At 39.1% G+C, this 16,195-nt stretch overlaps 1 protein-coding gene across 5 annotated transcripts in view; it reads right to left on the minus strand.

Annotated features, from left to right (window-relative positions):
* ubr2 (ubiquitin protein ligase E3 component n-recognin 2) overlaps positions 1-16,195 on the minus strand; it is a 177,991-nt gene that overhangs the window by 122,874 nt on the left and 38,922 nt on the right. For 4 of the 5 annotated variants that reach the window (XM_069931158.1, XM_069931157.1, XM_069931155.1 and 1 more), the window contains exons 10-11: positions 10,879-10,967; positions 9,672-9,770 (exon numbers count right to left, since the gene is read on the minus strand). In XM_069931158.1, coding sequence (XP_069787259.1) covers positions 9,672-9,770; positions 10,879-10,967 — 188 coding nt within the window. Of the gene's footprint in view, positions 1-9,505; positions 9,605-9,671; positions 9,771-10,878; positions 10,968-16,195 lie in introns of all 5 variants that reach the window. The other variant, XM_069931156.1, reaches the window with a different exon arrangement.

The raw sequence follows: 16,195 nt of genomic DNA on the forward strand, positions 1-16,195 counted from the left end.
ACCTAACAACACTGAAACACTTTCATGTACATTCACTAAATTTTAAAAAAATTTATGCTGTATAAATTTCTGATCATCCAAATTCATTGCATAAGTATTTAATAAAGTTCAATCTGATCAATATACACCGAGGTCTTTGGTAAAAGAGCTCTATGGGCTCTCAATCAAAACTCTCTCTTCGAAATTTTCTCACCCAAAGATTTGTGGTATCCAATCTTGAAAAAAGCGAATTACACCTCGACCTTCCTTTTCCTCAAAAATTCCAACAATTTTGAGATTATAACTTCTACTATAATTTTGCAAGATATCAATCTTCAACAATTTTTCATTCATAGAAACCAAGGCAGTAACAGAGTCCTCATTAACATTTGTTCTTTTCTCAATACGTTAAACTTCTTCATGCTCACCTTGAATTCTTTCTTCCAATTTATCAACTCTTTGTGAAACAATATTGATTTAGTTAAGTCAATTTGAACTTCTTGTATTTCTCCAGTTAAAAATTTAAAATGATTTTCCATTGCATTTTCAAGATTATCAATTTTAGCTTCAATTTTATCCATTTTTTCTTTAAAAAGTTTGCCTTGCCTTTAAATTCTTCTTCTGTAGTTGTATCTTCATCTTCACTTGTAAGATCACTAGAATCCTCTTCTATACCAGATAGGTCTTCTTCTTCTTCTTGCAGACCTGGAGCGCTGGACTGGCCCTTTAAGAAGTATTAAGATTTTTTACCTTTAACTTTTTCATCTGCAGCGCCAAGGCACGACCCCTCGCGCAAGCACAGTGCGGAAGTAGTTTTCGGCACAGTGCCATCTTTGAGTGTCTCTGTGAGACACTCCCGCTCCAGGGCTGTCTCCAGCAGATCGAGGAAGAACACCAACATCCAGCTTCGTTGAAGAGGTAGGTCCAGGTTCTTTTACTCTCTTCGGTTCACATTTTTCCGACAGTGTAATTTTTAGCATTTTTTTCTTTTTTTCAGCGACATTTTAGTTAAAGTTATTAATAGATTAAAAAGACTTTAAATTAACTTTAATAGTAAAAACAACTTAATTAGCACTTTTTAAATTAAAATCCCCAGGAGTTGTAAGGGTGCGCTGTGTTCCCTACGCCATCACGTGACCTCCCCCTCCCACCCCCCATGGCTTGCTGTGGACTTAAATAAGACGTTACAAATGGCTGCAGAATAACTATGAAAGTACAGGGAAACCAATACAAAGATTTCAGATTACACGCACTACCCTGTCTGTGCGCTCCGATTAAATTAGGGCTAGATTTCCAGTGCCAAGTGAAAAGTATAGTACTGGCATTTAACAGCCCACTACCATCCATCACAGTACCCCAAGAGGCTGTTTGTAGGTGTCAACCCTTAAGATTAAACCTCTGTGTCTAAACCCGGATTGTAAGCCTATAGCCACAAAGCGTAGGCGCTACAGCAAAGAGGACAGATTCTTTATTAAGAACAAGGTTAGTCATGAGAGAAAAAAATCATCGAACCCAGTACAAGTCCTTGGCGTGCACAAGTAGTAGTCAACAAAAATGCCAGGAAACATAGAATGGATGTGGACTACAGCCAAACTATAAACTGGTTTACGCAACTGGATGCTTATCTCGTTAAGTATCTCATACATGGTAAACCACAATACAAAATATACCCCACAAATGATTTGAAATCAGCCTACCATCAGGTGCCCATTCACAAGGATGAAAGGCAGCTTACTGCTTTTGAGGCAGACGGCAGACTATTTCAATTCAAAAGGGTCCCTTTTGGAGTTACCAACAGTGTTTCGGTTTTCCAAAGAGAATTGGATACGCTAGTAGACACTCACAACTTGCAAGCCACCTACCCTTATCTGGACAATGTCATTAAATGTGGCAAGGACTTAAATGATCACGATCTTAACTTAGAGAAGTTCCTCCAGGTGGCCAAAGATCTGAACTTGACCCTTAACAATGACAAGTGTGTATACCGCACTAAACTTCTGGCTATACTGAGCTATGTTGCAAGTAGAGGCGAAATCAACCTGATCCAGAGAGAATGAGACCACTCATGGAGCTTCCCCCTCCTAAAACATAGAAACATAGAACATAGAAGATAGGAGCAGGAGAAGGTCATTCGACCATTCGAGCCTGCTCCGCCATTCAACGAGATCATGGCTGATCTTAAAGTTCAGTACCCCATCCCCGCCTTCTCTCCGTAACCTTTAATACCCTTATACTAAAGAAATATATCTAATTCCCTCTTAAATATATTTAATGAACCTGCCTCTACTGCCCTCTGTGGCAATGAATTCCACAGATTCACCACCCTCTGGGTAAAGAAATTCCTCCTCATCTTGGTCCTAAATGGTTTGCCTATTATCCTCAAACCATGGTCCCGGGTTCTGGATTTTCCCATCATTGGAAACATCCCATCTTCATCCATTCTGTCCAGTCCTGCCAGAATTTTATACGTCTCTATGAGATCCCCTCTCAATCTTCTAAACTCCAGGGAGTACAATCCCAATTTGCGCAATCTTTCCTCATAAGTCATTCCTGCCATTCCAGGTATCAGCCTGGTGAATCGCCTCTGCACTCCCTCCATTGCAAGAACATCCTTCCTTAGATCAGGTGACCAAAACTGCAAACAATACTCCAGGTGGGGTCTCACCAATGCCCTGTACAGCTGCAGTAAGGTATCCTTGTTCCTATACTCAAACCCTCTTGATATGAAGGCCAACAAACCATTTGCCTTTTTAACCGCCTGCTGTACCTGCATGCTCGCCTTCAGAGACTGATGTACAAGTACCCCTAGGTCTCTCTGCACTTCCCCATCTCTTAATCTATTGCCATTCAAATAGTAATCTGCCCTCCGGTTTGTATTACCAAAGTGGATAACCTCACATTTATCCACATTGTAGTGCATTTGCCATGTATCTGCCCAGTCCCTCAATTTATCCAAATCACACTGGAGCTTCCTGACCCCCTCTTCCATGCACACAACCACTCCTAGCTTAGTGTCATTTGCAAATTTGGAGATATTACATCCAATAGCGAATGGATTCTACAATGGCTCGTACTTACTTTTCAGTAGAGAATTGTCTCACCTCCGGCCCATGTAATGTCCGAGAGAAAAATGACACAGGTCTACCAGCTTGATGATGTAACATAAAAGTCCCTCAAGCGCTGCCTGGGTTTTTTTTCTCCTATTAAGGCACGGCCACTGTTTAAAACAACTGGTTTTCCCCTCTCTGAAGAAGCCCTCCATGCTTTTAAACACAACAAACAGGATATAGCCAAGGCAACAATGTCAGCTATTGATGAGGATTTACCATTCCAATTGGAATATAACGCGTCCGATTGGGCTTTATCGGCAGTACTACATCAAGCTGGTAGACCTGTGTCATTTTTCTCTCGGACATTACATGGGCCAGAAGTGAGACAATTCTCTATTGAAAAGGAAGTATGAGCCATTATAGAATCCATTCGCTATTGGAGACACTTTTTAGCTGGAAAGAAATTCACATTGCTAACTGATCAAAAATCTGTTGCCTACATGTTCAACCCTCAATTGAAGAGCAAGATTAAAAATGATAAGATCATACATTGGTGAACTGAGGTTTCTTACTTATGATTTTGATATACTCTATTGCCCAGGAAAGCTCAATGACCCCCCCTCCCAGACGCTCTTTCTCACATGACCTGTGCAAGTCTGCAGCTGGACCATTTGAAAGGCCTTCATGATGAATTATGTCACCCAGGGGACACTAGATTTTATCATTGTTAAATCCCTCAATTTACCATACTCACCAGAAGATATCAAAATATTGACTAGCGAGTGTCAAGTCTGTGTGGAGTATAAACTACGCTATTACAAACCTCCCACTTCTATGCTGATTAAGACGTCAAGACCCTTTGAATGCTTCAGCGTGGATTCTAAAGGATCACTACCCTCAAACAACAAGTGTCTTCTTCCTTATCATCATTGATGAATTTTCTCATTTTCCCTTCGCTATACCATGTGCTGATGTTTCTGCTCGTACTGTTATTAAATGTCTTGATATGATTTTCAGTTATCCTAACTTCATTCATAGTGACAAGAGGGTCAGCTTTCACGAGTACAGAACTTAGTCAATACCATCTTGATAGGGGAAATCACCACTAGTCGTACTACAAGCTATAAGCCGTGGGGTAATTGTCTGGTGGAGTGTGGTAATGGTTCAATCTGGAAAGCAATCACACTTGCAATGAAGTCAAAAGGTTTCCCTGCCAGTCGCTGGCAAGACGAGCTACCAGGGGTATTACACTCTATTCGTGCACTGCTTTGTCCAGCTAACTATGAAAGTCCTCACCAACGTGTTTTTACTTTCCCTAGAAAATCGAAGAATGGATCGACCTTGCCGACCTGGCTATCTGAGCCCGGAGAAGTCTTATTAAGAAAACAAGTTAGACTCAGCAAATCTGGCCCGCTTGTAGAGCGTGTTCAACTGCTTCATGCTAACCCACAGAATGCCATTGTTGCATTTCCTGATGGATGAGATAACACTGTTTCACCTGGTCTGCTGTCTGCTAGCCCTTCCATTATTCTGACACCCTCACTGCCCTCCCCACCACGAGAAAAACAGTTACTTGATCCATTGCTCAAGGAACAATACTCTCCGTGTGAGAATGTTGCCTCCTGCTCTCCACTCCCTTCCACAGATGGTTCAAAAAGTTTTCAGTTAGGAGACAAAGCTCCGCTCCCACCTGTGCCTTTGCCCAGATCTGCTCGTATTTCTAAACCTCCCCAGAAACTAAGTTATGACAATTTCTAGTCATAGACTTAATTACCAAGACTACTTACTGTTATCTCTGTAGCCTGTTTTCTGGCCTGTGTTCCAATTAATGCTGGTTTTGTTTTGTCCTGCTGTAACCCTTCATCTCTGAAATTTTTAACCTGCTTCCTTTTCCAGCTTTTGCTTTGCGCAGTATAATATTTTATTAAAATTTGTCAATTTTTGTTGGGGCGGGGGTGAATGTGATGATGTAATGGGGGGGGTGTATAATACTGACTGCTTCTCATATATGGAGTTGCTTGCTATTGGCTATGACTGTAGAGATGCTCCACCCTACTGGTATAACAGATGGAGATGCTTTCCCACTGGCCAGTATAGTGGTGGCTGAGAGTCTGTTCATAAAACCCTGTATTAGTATAACACCTGTCTGGTCCATCTCTATGGCATATCAAAGTTCTAGTACTGTTCAGGTCAGTCAAAGTTCTAGTACTGTTCAGCTCAGTCAGCCAGTATTAGCAGGAAGATAATCTCCCATCAACAATTCTGATTAAAGATCTTCAAAGTGAAATGCTAATTTTGATTCTGCCTTCAAAGATTATTCATTTCTCAGGACGCAAGTTTCATTGGGCAGCATGTCAGCTTCTCCAACTTTTAAAGTCCTGGTGGAAATAATCTCATTGGTGTTGGTGACAGAGCTGTCATGTTTAACACTAGTCACGAGATGATAGGCAGGCAACATGGTGTGCATCTTGAGAAGAATCTGCAGATGGTGGTTGTCCCTTGCCTTTTATCCTCATGTGGATTGGGGATTGATGTTGGAACAGACTAAGTTATCAAATGCAGCCATGTTTCAATGACAGGAATGAATGATTGGGATGGTAAACAGGATTCCAATTAAGTAGACTGCTTTGTCCATGTTTCTGGGCCATTGTTTGGAGTTGCAATCATACAGGAAGCTGCAGCGTATTCTATCTTGAGCATGACTTGTAGCTTGCAAGAGCTTGTCAAGAGTTCACTGATGGATATGCAACAAACTGTATTCGTGTGGAGTTTATCCTGATCCAGGTCAGTGACAGATATCTTAAGGCCCCATCAGTGATATAATTAATATTGTAATTTGTGTAAAATTACCAACAAAAATAACTTAATCATCAAATATAGTCATACATATCAGAACATCTATGCTGGTGTTTTTATTCCTTATGACCCTGATCTCACTTTTTTGTAATATACATGGATGCACATAATATTTTTAACTTTAAGTCCAAATACTGTAATACAAATATAATTAACCACTGACCAATATTTACTGGGAAATGCTCATAGTTCATTAGAATTCCATGTTGCTACTTCTCAACACAAATATCACCAGTGTTCTTATGGTGATATACAAAAAATTACAGATGCTGGAATCTGGAGCAAAACTAATCTCCACAGATCAAACAGAATCAGGGGGAGAAAAAGAACTATCAAAATTTTGCACTGGATACCTTCATCAAGATCAATCCTGATGAAGGGTTCTGGCCTGAGACGTTAATTCTTTTTCTCACACTGACGCAGCTCATCCTGCTGAGTTCCCGGGGTTTTTTCCACCAGTGTTCACTACCTTCTCATATTTTCAGAAGGTGGCAGTCAGACTTCAACAGTGCTGACTGCTCTCAAATGCAACATTTGGTACAGGAACACTCAAGTTCATTGTTGGAAAAGGAGACGAATGATTGAGAAGGTGAACATTTCCATTTATTTAAATAACTTCTTCCTGAGTTCAAGTTAAAGATTCCACCTTTTTTTTCCTTTTTCTGCTTAATGATTTGTAAAAGGTGTGAGTAATTTTAAATTAGAGGAACATCCAATGCCATAGGTGCTCGTAAGGTATTACTAAAAGTGGTATGTCAGTGGGAAAAATAAAGGTTGAGAACCAATGGCATAGACAGAGGCCAACATTTTCCAACCCATTCTTGGAAGGGGCTCACATGATAGCAACTCTGCACAAGAGACCTCTGCTCTGCATAAACTCAACATTTAAGATCTGGTCAAAATGTGTTATATCTAGAAAAAAGTCAATACATTTAACATACACTGATGATGAGAGTAGGAAGTTCACCATTAAACAAACTACGATACTTTATATTTTTCATAATTCAACATTTTCGTAAGTGTTTTAACAGGTCCACTTTTGCCTATAATACTGTGAGCTTTCTCTGTTTTCATCTTAAATTGTCAAACACCTAAATTGAGAGAAAATATATAAAATTTGAGAATATGCAGCTGTTGAAGGCATTAGTGAGGCCAGCTTTGGAGTATTGTGTTCAGTTCTGGTCTCCAAATTATAGAAAGGATATAGATAAGGTGGAGAGGGTGCAGAGAAGATTTACAAGGATGTTGCCTGGCTTATAGCATCTAGATTACGGAGAAAGATTAAGGAGACAGGGACTTTATTCATTGGAATGTAGATGGCTGAGAGGGGATTTGATAGAGGTATTTAAAATTATGAAGGGAATAGGTAGAGTAGATGTAAATAGACTCTTTCCCCTGAGGGCAGGGGAGGTTGGAACAAGAGGGCATAAGTTAAAGGTAAAGGGGCAAAACTTTAGGTGAAATATTAAAGGATGCTTTCTCACTCAGAATGGTGGCAGAATGGAATGATCTTCCAAAGGAGATAGTTGCGGCAGGGTCCCTTCTGTCATTTAAGAAAAGGTTGGCTGTGTACATGGATGTGAGGGGTTGGAGGGTTATGGGCAGAGAGCAGGAGGGGGAAGCTAGTGGAGTTGTTCAAGTGAACCAGCGTGGACTTGAAGGGCCGACATGGCCTGTTTCCACGCCGTAATCAGTTATATGTAGTTATACATAATGTCAGAAGTACAGGACATGCCCATATTTGGTTGGCTCTTTGGGGAATCTGACTTTTACATACTCAGAGAGAAAGGATCCAGGCTGAACAAAATACAAGTATTTTTTAGAGAAGACACCAGTTGGTGTCCCCCAAAAGCTTTCAGCACAGTCAAAATATCAACAGTGTATCACAGCCATTTCAAAGTAGAAAGGAGGTTGCAAATAATCGAGCATGACACATATTAACATTGCGTATTTAAGATATGCTATTAAGAATTCAGAAATAAGGTGCAAGTTGCCTATTCTTACAATATGCTGGTATTCCAAACTCAGAGGATTGTTGGTCATGCTGCTGTATATTTTTCAACTTCCCACACCATGGTCATTAAGAAAGAATAAGAATTAAATCTAAAAACAGCAATTTTGTGCAGTGAGATGATGATTTTTCAAAGCTGGTTAAACTTAATTACAAAGTGCACTCACAGGCAATGTTGATTTGCCCATTTTCAATTTTCCAGTGTATGTAGGACAATTAGTCCACAGCTACAATATCCAGTTGAGAAAGGCCAAGTAATCCACCTGCTGCACCATTCAGACTTCCTATATCATCTTCTTCAAAAATATTGTATCGCAGAGACTCATAATTTTCAAATCTTTGTTGTATCGACAAAAAAAAATGCATTTTCTTCCCCCACCACATCCAAAATAGTCACGAATAAATAATGCAGAATGTATCCTTCAAGAATTGCACAATCAATCCTGGAGAATGACATGAGAAGAAACTAAACACAAACACTCTCAAGATAACAGAGCTGTCATGTTTAAAATTTGTCAATTTTTGTTGGGGCGGGGGTGAATGTGATGATGTAATGGGGGGGGTGTATAATACTGACTGCTTCTCATATATGGAGTTGCTTGCTATTGGCTATGACTGTAGAGATGCTCCACCCTACTGGTATAACAGATGGAGATGCTTTCCCACTGGCCAGTATAGTGGTGGCTGAGAGTCTGTTCATAAAACCCTGTATTAGTATAACACCTGTCTGGTCCATCTCTATGGCATATCAAAGTTCTAGTACTGTTCAGGTCAGTCAAAGTTCTAGTACTGTTCAGCTAAAGAGCTTGAGTGCACCAATGGATCTTTCTCATTCTATTCTGCCTCACTGTTACTTTTATATTTGAGTTAGATATAACAGTGGACCAGTAAGTACAAAGCATTTCACAACATAATAATCACCATTGAATCCATTTTACATTTAATATCAATTTTGTGCTCATTAAAAATTTGTTTTTTGAGCCAGCAGAAAATTGATGCATTGCATCAGCTTCATAAGAGGACACAAGCTGCAATGAACTGCATTCATAAAGTGCTTTTAATAAAAAAAAGTATTGAAATATTCATGGAGGAACAAGACAGCAGTAAATCTTCCCAGTATTGGTAAAATCCAAGCACTGCATTTTCAAAATGTACTCAAAAAAATGCAAGTGCTTACAAATACAATTGCACAACCGTATTAGGTGAGCAAACTACAAAACTTGCTTTCCCTTCCTTTTTTTTTCCCTTCTTGAAGTGTTAGGGGGCAAGACTCTCCAATATAGTCTTTTTTTATAAATGTGAACACTATGATCATCAGAAGATTGGAAATATGATAAATGATATTGACCCTTTCCACAATGAAAATCAACACACAGAATGCCATCAAGATGTCCTCATCGTTCTTCCCCCATCACCAACAACTCCCACCCAAAACTATTAAAACTTTCAAGTTGGGAGTTTCAGACTAATCTGCTACCTTGAATAGTACAACTATACAACAAAATTTGAGTGTCAGAACTCAAATAAGAAGCACCAATGCAAACTAATTTTTGAATAATAAATGCCACTAATATATTTTTTGTATGATCAAACTGGAATTATTACTTACCAAGGAAGGTACTGTGAAAATTTGCAATGAAAGATCGGTAACCGAGAAATCTCTCTCGTGGTCATCATTCACATAGTCTGTCTGCAACCTCTCATAGTTCTAATGAAAAGGCAGAGAAGAAGCAAGGAGGGGGAAAATGAGTTGAATGAAAATACACTATACTCACCAATGTTCGGACAGTGAAGAGCTGGACAGAGAGAGCAGTCACTGACATTACCCGTTCGTGATCATCTTCCATAAAATCTCTCTGCAACTGCTGGTAATTCTAAACAAGATAAATTCACCTCCAGGTCACGCCAGACTGTCCTCAAAATTAAATTCCTGATTTAATTTCTATTATTAAGATTCAAATGGCAAAAAAGTGAGATTCAACTAAAAATGAGTACGGAAACTTTCACTCAACTACAGATTTACTGAGAGTTCAAACTGGAGAAATTTGAAGATATACTCCTTGCATTAATTTCATATGATGCTTTGCCTCATCAGCCACTCATTTTCAAATATATTAATTTTAATGTGAGTAACATTTAGTAAATTTAATACATAGCCAACCACGGTACATGGTTATTAGATGAGTGTAAGAGCACAGACCAAATTTTGTCCATGCAACTATCAGAACTGATAACCTGCAGACCCAACTGAGAGCATCTTTAGGAATGTCTTTTAGGAATCAACTATAACCCTAAATCAAGCCACAAATTATGTCATACATGTCAAGGTGTAGATCACAGCCAATGAGATTCTTTACTTCTTACCCAACATATATTAGATACTAATGACCATGTGACATCACATCAAGATTGCTTATGTGAACATGAATAAACAAATTCAACAGCATTGGATTGATCAGGCTCCAAGTCTGAGTCTGGCGATTACTCCGTTATCTCACTGTATCTAGTTTCAATTTTAGATTCTAAAGGTAACAGAACAGGATCTTAAATCAGTACAAAATTTCATCTCCCTGTACATTAACTCCATATTTCTTCATCAAGTCAAATTTCATTCCTTTGTGACCCATATCATTTTTTCTCAAATCATTTCCAGATGAAAACAAATGATATGCCTACCATTACATGCAAAGATAAATTTAGTTGCCATATGGCCTAAATGAGGCAGTTAACATGCAAATTCTAAATCAACAATAAACACAGTTTATGCATTCTTAGATGGATTTGAAAAAGATAGCATACAAAATAAATAACAAAGCAAATGATACTTATTTTGATAAATTTCTGAGGAAAGGGCTAATAAAAATAGATATACATATGACATGGTAAATGATAAAATTAGAAACAATTGGGGTTGGTCAGAGAATTGTATATGAATCTTCATGCAAATTCTCAGTATTTAACATCATTCAATATTTCACTTACTTTTGCAAATCGAACTGCAAATAGCTTTTTGTATTTCAGATCCATCAAAAGGCTGCTCATAAATAATTGGTGATAGATATTTCTTGCTCCTGTTGAAAAAAAAAGCAATTCTTAAGGGAATCGCATTTGGGGAAAAACAAACGAAACATTTTTTGGTGGCATGGTTAGCATTAGCGGCTAGTGCAAAACTATTACAGCGCCAGAGACCTGAGTTTTAATCTGGCACTGTCAGTAAGGAATTTGTATATACTCCTCATATACCGTATTTTACAAACCAGGCATATGCATATGCGTACTATATGAGAATATTTTTACGTTAAAAGAAAGCGCACAATTAATAGTGGGCATGCGAAAGTCGAATTGGCAATTTGTAGAAAGTGTGGGAATATAATAGTGGGATTAAAAGAACACGCACGATTTATAGTGGGCTTGGAAAGACACACCAGCAATTTATAGCGAGCGTGGGAATAATTGTGACATTGAAAGAATGCGCAAAATTTATAGCGGCCATTGGAAAAATGCAATTTATAGGAGTGTGGGTATGTTATAACCAGCATGAGAATATATTAGTGGCAATGAAAGAATGAGCACAATTTAAAGCGGCCATGGGAAAGCAATTTCTAGCAAGTGTGGGAATGTTATAGCAAGCATGAGAATATAATAGCGGCAATGAAAGAACACACACAATTTATAGCAGCCATTGGAAAAATGCAATTTATAGTGGGTGTGGGTATGTTATAACCAGCACGAGAATATATTAGTGGCAATGAAAGAATGAGCACAATTTAAAGCAGGCATGGGAAATTTTGATTTTGGGAATACTGAATGCCATGGTATTCCTATAAACTGGACATTCTGACTAGGGCACTGCACCTTATCAATATTAATTGCCCAGGTCCATCCCTGAGGAAGGAGATTAATGTATCAAGTGTCTCTGATTTGAGACAACATTAGAATTAAAATCCTGCATAACTCTGAAGCCTATCTTTGATCTATTTAATTTATTCATCTCCAAAACTTGTAGATGTATTGCAGCAGGATATCATCCATATAATGGATGATTGACACCACTGGGGAAGTTGATTGGGTATTAATTGCAGGAGATTAACTGTGGCAGATACTGGGGCTTTGTCTCATGCCCCATTTAAATGCAAATTGATTTTGTCAATTGGAATACTACACCCACATGGTTTGCATGTGTGCACTTTATACGAAAATATTTTTACACAATTAATGATTTTCTGCATGTTATATGAGTGAAAATACAGTATGCATGGGTTTTATCTGAGTGCTCTAGCTTCCTCCCACATTCCAAAGATAGATAGGACTGGTAGTTAATTGGGTGTGTTTAGGTGGTGCAGGCTTGTGGACAGGAGGGACTGTAACCGTGCTGTATCTCTAAATTAAAAATTAAAATATTAATGTAATAAAAGGAAACTATTCATCCAGAATAGCAGACACATGACCACAAGTGTTGCATGAAATTATTTTGGCCAAAGTTATTCATGCTGATACAAACTGCACCATAATCAATTTCCTGCAGAAAATGATGTCATGCAAGAAGACAAAGTCTTTGCTGGACAAAGATTTCAAGAGCCCTGGTTTCAAATGTATTTCAACTGCACACCCATATTTAAAGAAAAAAACGTACTGAAATGTTTGCAAACATCAACTGAGGATTCACCGATAACCAGGACCTCATCTTTAATTGATGTGCACACATACAGTATACGATTCTAATCTGTTCTTCATGATTCAAACATTTTTATAATTGTAAATTAGACGTAAATTTTAATCCCAGGACCCTGAAAACATTGACCTTACTTTTGAGGGTTGAAATTGGTCAAATCAGTATAAATTGGTAATTAAAATGAGAACCTGTCTGAATTAATTGTTCAATTATCCCAAAGAAAAACATTTATATAAACTGAAGCACAAAAATATCTTTGATATGGCACATGATGAAAAAACATTTATATTGGGTGCTTTTGCTGTCATTTTACATCTACTTTACATTAAAATATTTGGAATTTTGAAAATGGTTATTGTCATCCATGCTGGAACCAAAACCACGTGAACAAGAACAAAAAGAATATTTCCAAAGGAATACCATGAATTTGCCGTAAAATTAAAATACAGGATATTAATGGAGATTCAGTCATTTACATTAGCCTTGCACTAATAGGCATAGGGATAAATATCAGAGACAGTAAATGTATAGTTGAAAGACTGATATTTTAAACTGAGATACTGACAACAGTACTGGGAATGGGCAGGATATGTGTGTGTGTGTGTGTGTGTGTGTGTGTGTGTGTGTGTGTGTGTGTGTGTGTGTGTGTGTGTGTGTGGGAATGGGCAGGATACGTGTGTGGGTGTGTGTGTGTGGGAATGGGCAGGATACGTGTGTGTGTGTGTGTGTGTGTGTGGGAATGGGCAGGATACGTGTGTGGGTGTGTGTGTGTGGGAATGGGCAGGATACGTGTGTGGGTGTGTGTGTGTGTGTGTGTGTGGGAATGGGCAGGATACGTGTGTGGGTGTGTGTGTGTGTGTGTGTGTGTGTGTGTGTGGGTGTGTGTGGGTGGGAATGGGCAGGATACGATTGTGCGTGTGGGAATGGGCAGGACACGTGTATGTGTGTGTGGGAATGGGCAGGACACGTGTGTGTGTGTGTGTGTGTGTGTGTGTGTGGGAATGGGCAGGATACGTGTGTGTGTGTGTGTGTGGGAATGGGCAGGATACGTGTGTGTGTGTGTGTGTGTGTGTGGGAATGGGCAGGATACGTGTGTGTGTGTGTGTGTGTGTGTGGGAATGGGCAGGATACGCGCGCGTGTGTGTGTGTGTGGGAATGGGCAGGATACGTGTGTGTGTGTGTGTGTGTGTGTGTGGGAATGGGCAGGATACGTGTGTGTGTGTGTGGGGGAATGGGCAGGATACGTGTGTGTGTGTGTGTGTGTGTGTGTGTGTGTGTGTGTGTGTGCGCGAAACAGGTTCCCAAGAAAGATGACAAAAATTACTGCTCTGAAGACACTAAACTGGAAAAGGAAGAACCAAAATTAACAATCTCAGGATTAAAAAAAAATTAGAAAAAGCTCAGAAAACTACAAATATACTTTTGAAGGAATTCAGGAAAGCTGAAATGCATGAGGTTATTCTGCCAGACAAAAGATGAAGGAAAATCCCAAGAGCTTCGACAGATATATTCAAAGCAAAAGGACAGTAAGGGACAGTATTGGTCCTGTTGAAGATCAGAGTGGTCATCTATTTACGGAACCAAAAGAGAAGGGGGAGATCCTCAGTGGGTTTTTTAGACATGACACTAAAGTAGTCTAAAGAAGTGAGGCAAACAACACTGAGGTCACGGACCCAATATAAATTACAGGAGAGGTACTTGCTGTCTTGACACAAATGTGTGGATAAATCCCCAGTTTGATATTCACTCAGACCTTGAGGGAGGCAGAGGAATTTAAAATGTCCTTAGCCAGGGTGAGGAGCCAAAGGATTGGAGGATAGCTAATATTGTTCCATAGTTTAATAAAGGCTCCGAGAATAATCGAGAAATTGGAGACCACTGAGCCCGAAATCAGTGGTGGGTAAGTTGTTGGAAGGTGTCGTAAGAGAACACATATACATGTACTTGAATCGACAGGGTCTGATTTTTGCATGGTAGGTCATGGCTAACCAATCTTTGAGATTTTTATGAGGTTACTTGGAAAGTTGATGAAGGAAAGGTAGTGGATTTTGTCTAATGGACTTCAGAAAGGCTATACATAACAAGATGTCACATGGGAGGTTGGACAAGAAGCATTACTTCTTGGCATCCAGGATGAAGAACAAAAATGGATTAGACAATGGCTTTGTGGGAGAAGTCAGAGATTGGTAGTAGAGAATTGTCTCTCTGTGTGGAGGCCTGTGATGAGTGGTGTGCCTCAAGGATTGGTGCTTCATCCATTGTTGTTGATCATCTACAACAATAATCTAGCTGCTGTGGTTAACTGCAGATAACATTGTGGATTGTTGACAGTGAGTAAGGTTCTCAAAGCTTGCAGCAGGATCTGGACCGGCTGGAAAAAAGGCTGCAATTGGCAGATGGAGTTTAATGCGGACAAATGTGAAGTGTTGCACTGTGGGAGGACAACCCAGGGTAAGACTGGCACAGTAAACAGTAGAAAACTCCAGAATAGAGGGATATGGAATTACAGGTATACAATTCCCCAAAAGTGGCATTGCAGGTTGATAGGGTCACAAAGAAAGCTTTTTGGCATGCTGACCATAAATCAAAGAATTGAATATAGGCTTTGGGATGCTATGCTGAAGTTGTACAAGACATTGTTGAGACCAAATTTGGAGTATTGTGTGCAGTTTTGATCACCTACACAGAGGAAACATATTAATAAGATTGAAAGTGGGGAGAAAATTTGCAAGAATGTCACCAGGATTGAAGAGCTGAGTTACAGTGAAAAATTGAATAGATTAGGACTTTATTCCCTGGAGTGTTAAAGAATGAGGGGAGATTCAATCGAGGTATACAAAATTATGAATAGAGGTAGGGTAAATGCAAACAAACTTGTACCACTGAAGCTGGGTGAGACAAAAACTTGGCGACATGGATTAAGGTGTAGTGTTTCAGGGGAACTCAGTGGCAAGAGCGTGGATCAAACACAGATGGGTGAGGTATGGAGTGCGGGGACGACAAAAATAGTTTGGCATGGACAAGATGTGCTGAAGAGCCTCTTTCTGTGCTGTAGTGTTCTATGGTATTACCATATTAATTTTACAGGAACAAAACACTAGGCAAGATTAATTAACACTAAACTACCAAAAAATAAAGGATGAACAGGGTGAAAATATTAAAATTCACAATTTACTGATCCATAGATATATAAAAATCATTTGTCAGAAAGAACAAAAATATCAGGGCACAAGGAACTGGCTACCCAAATATCATTACCATGCACCAATGCCTGAATATACTTCACTCAAAAACCGTAACATAAAAGAGACCTGACTAAACGATGGACATGTCTGGGAACTAAACATTCAAGACAGTGGGATGTTTGAAATGAAAAGAGGCTTGAAAAAGGAAACCAAAATATTCTCAATAGCCACACTCATGGGATTGGATAAAAAGAATTTGCCATTGATGAGGTCACATAAGGAATGCAATAGCATGTAGAGAAATAACAAATGATGGGAGACTCCAACCTGGAGTCTTGTGAGAGTAGATGGAAGTGATCCTATAAATTTATAAATATGGAGATCAGAGCAATGCTGCAAAGCAAGATGCAATATATTTCAATTTAATTAACCAAGAAAAACA

The sequence above is a fragment of the Narcine bancroftii genome, chromosome 4 (assembly GCF_036971445.1).
Source record: "Narcine bancroftii isolate sNarBan1 chromosome 4, sNarBan1.hap1, whole genome shotgun sequence".
Lineage (NCBI taxonomy): Eukaryota > Metazoa > Chordata > Chondrichthyes > Torpediniformes > Narcinidae > Narcine > Narcine bancroftii.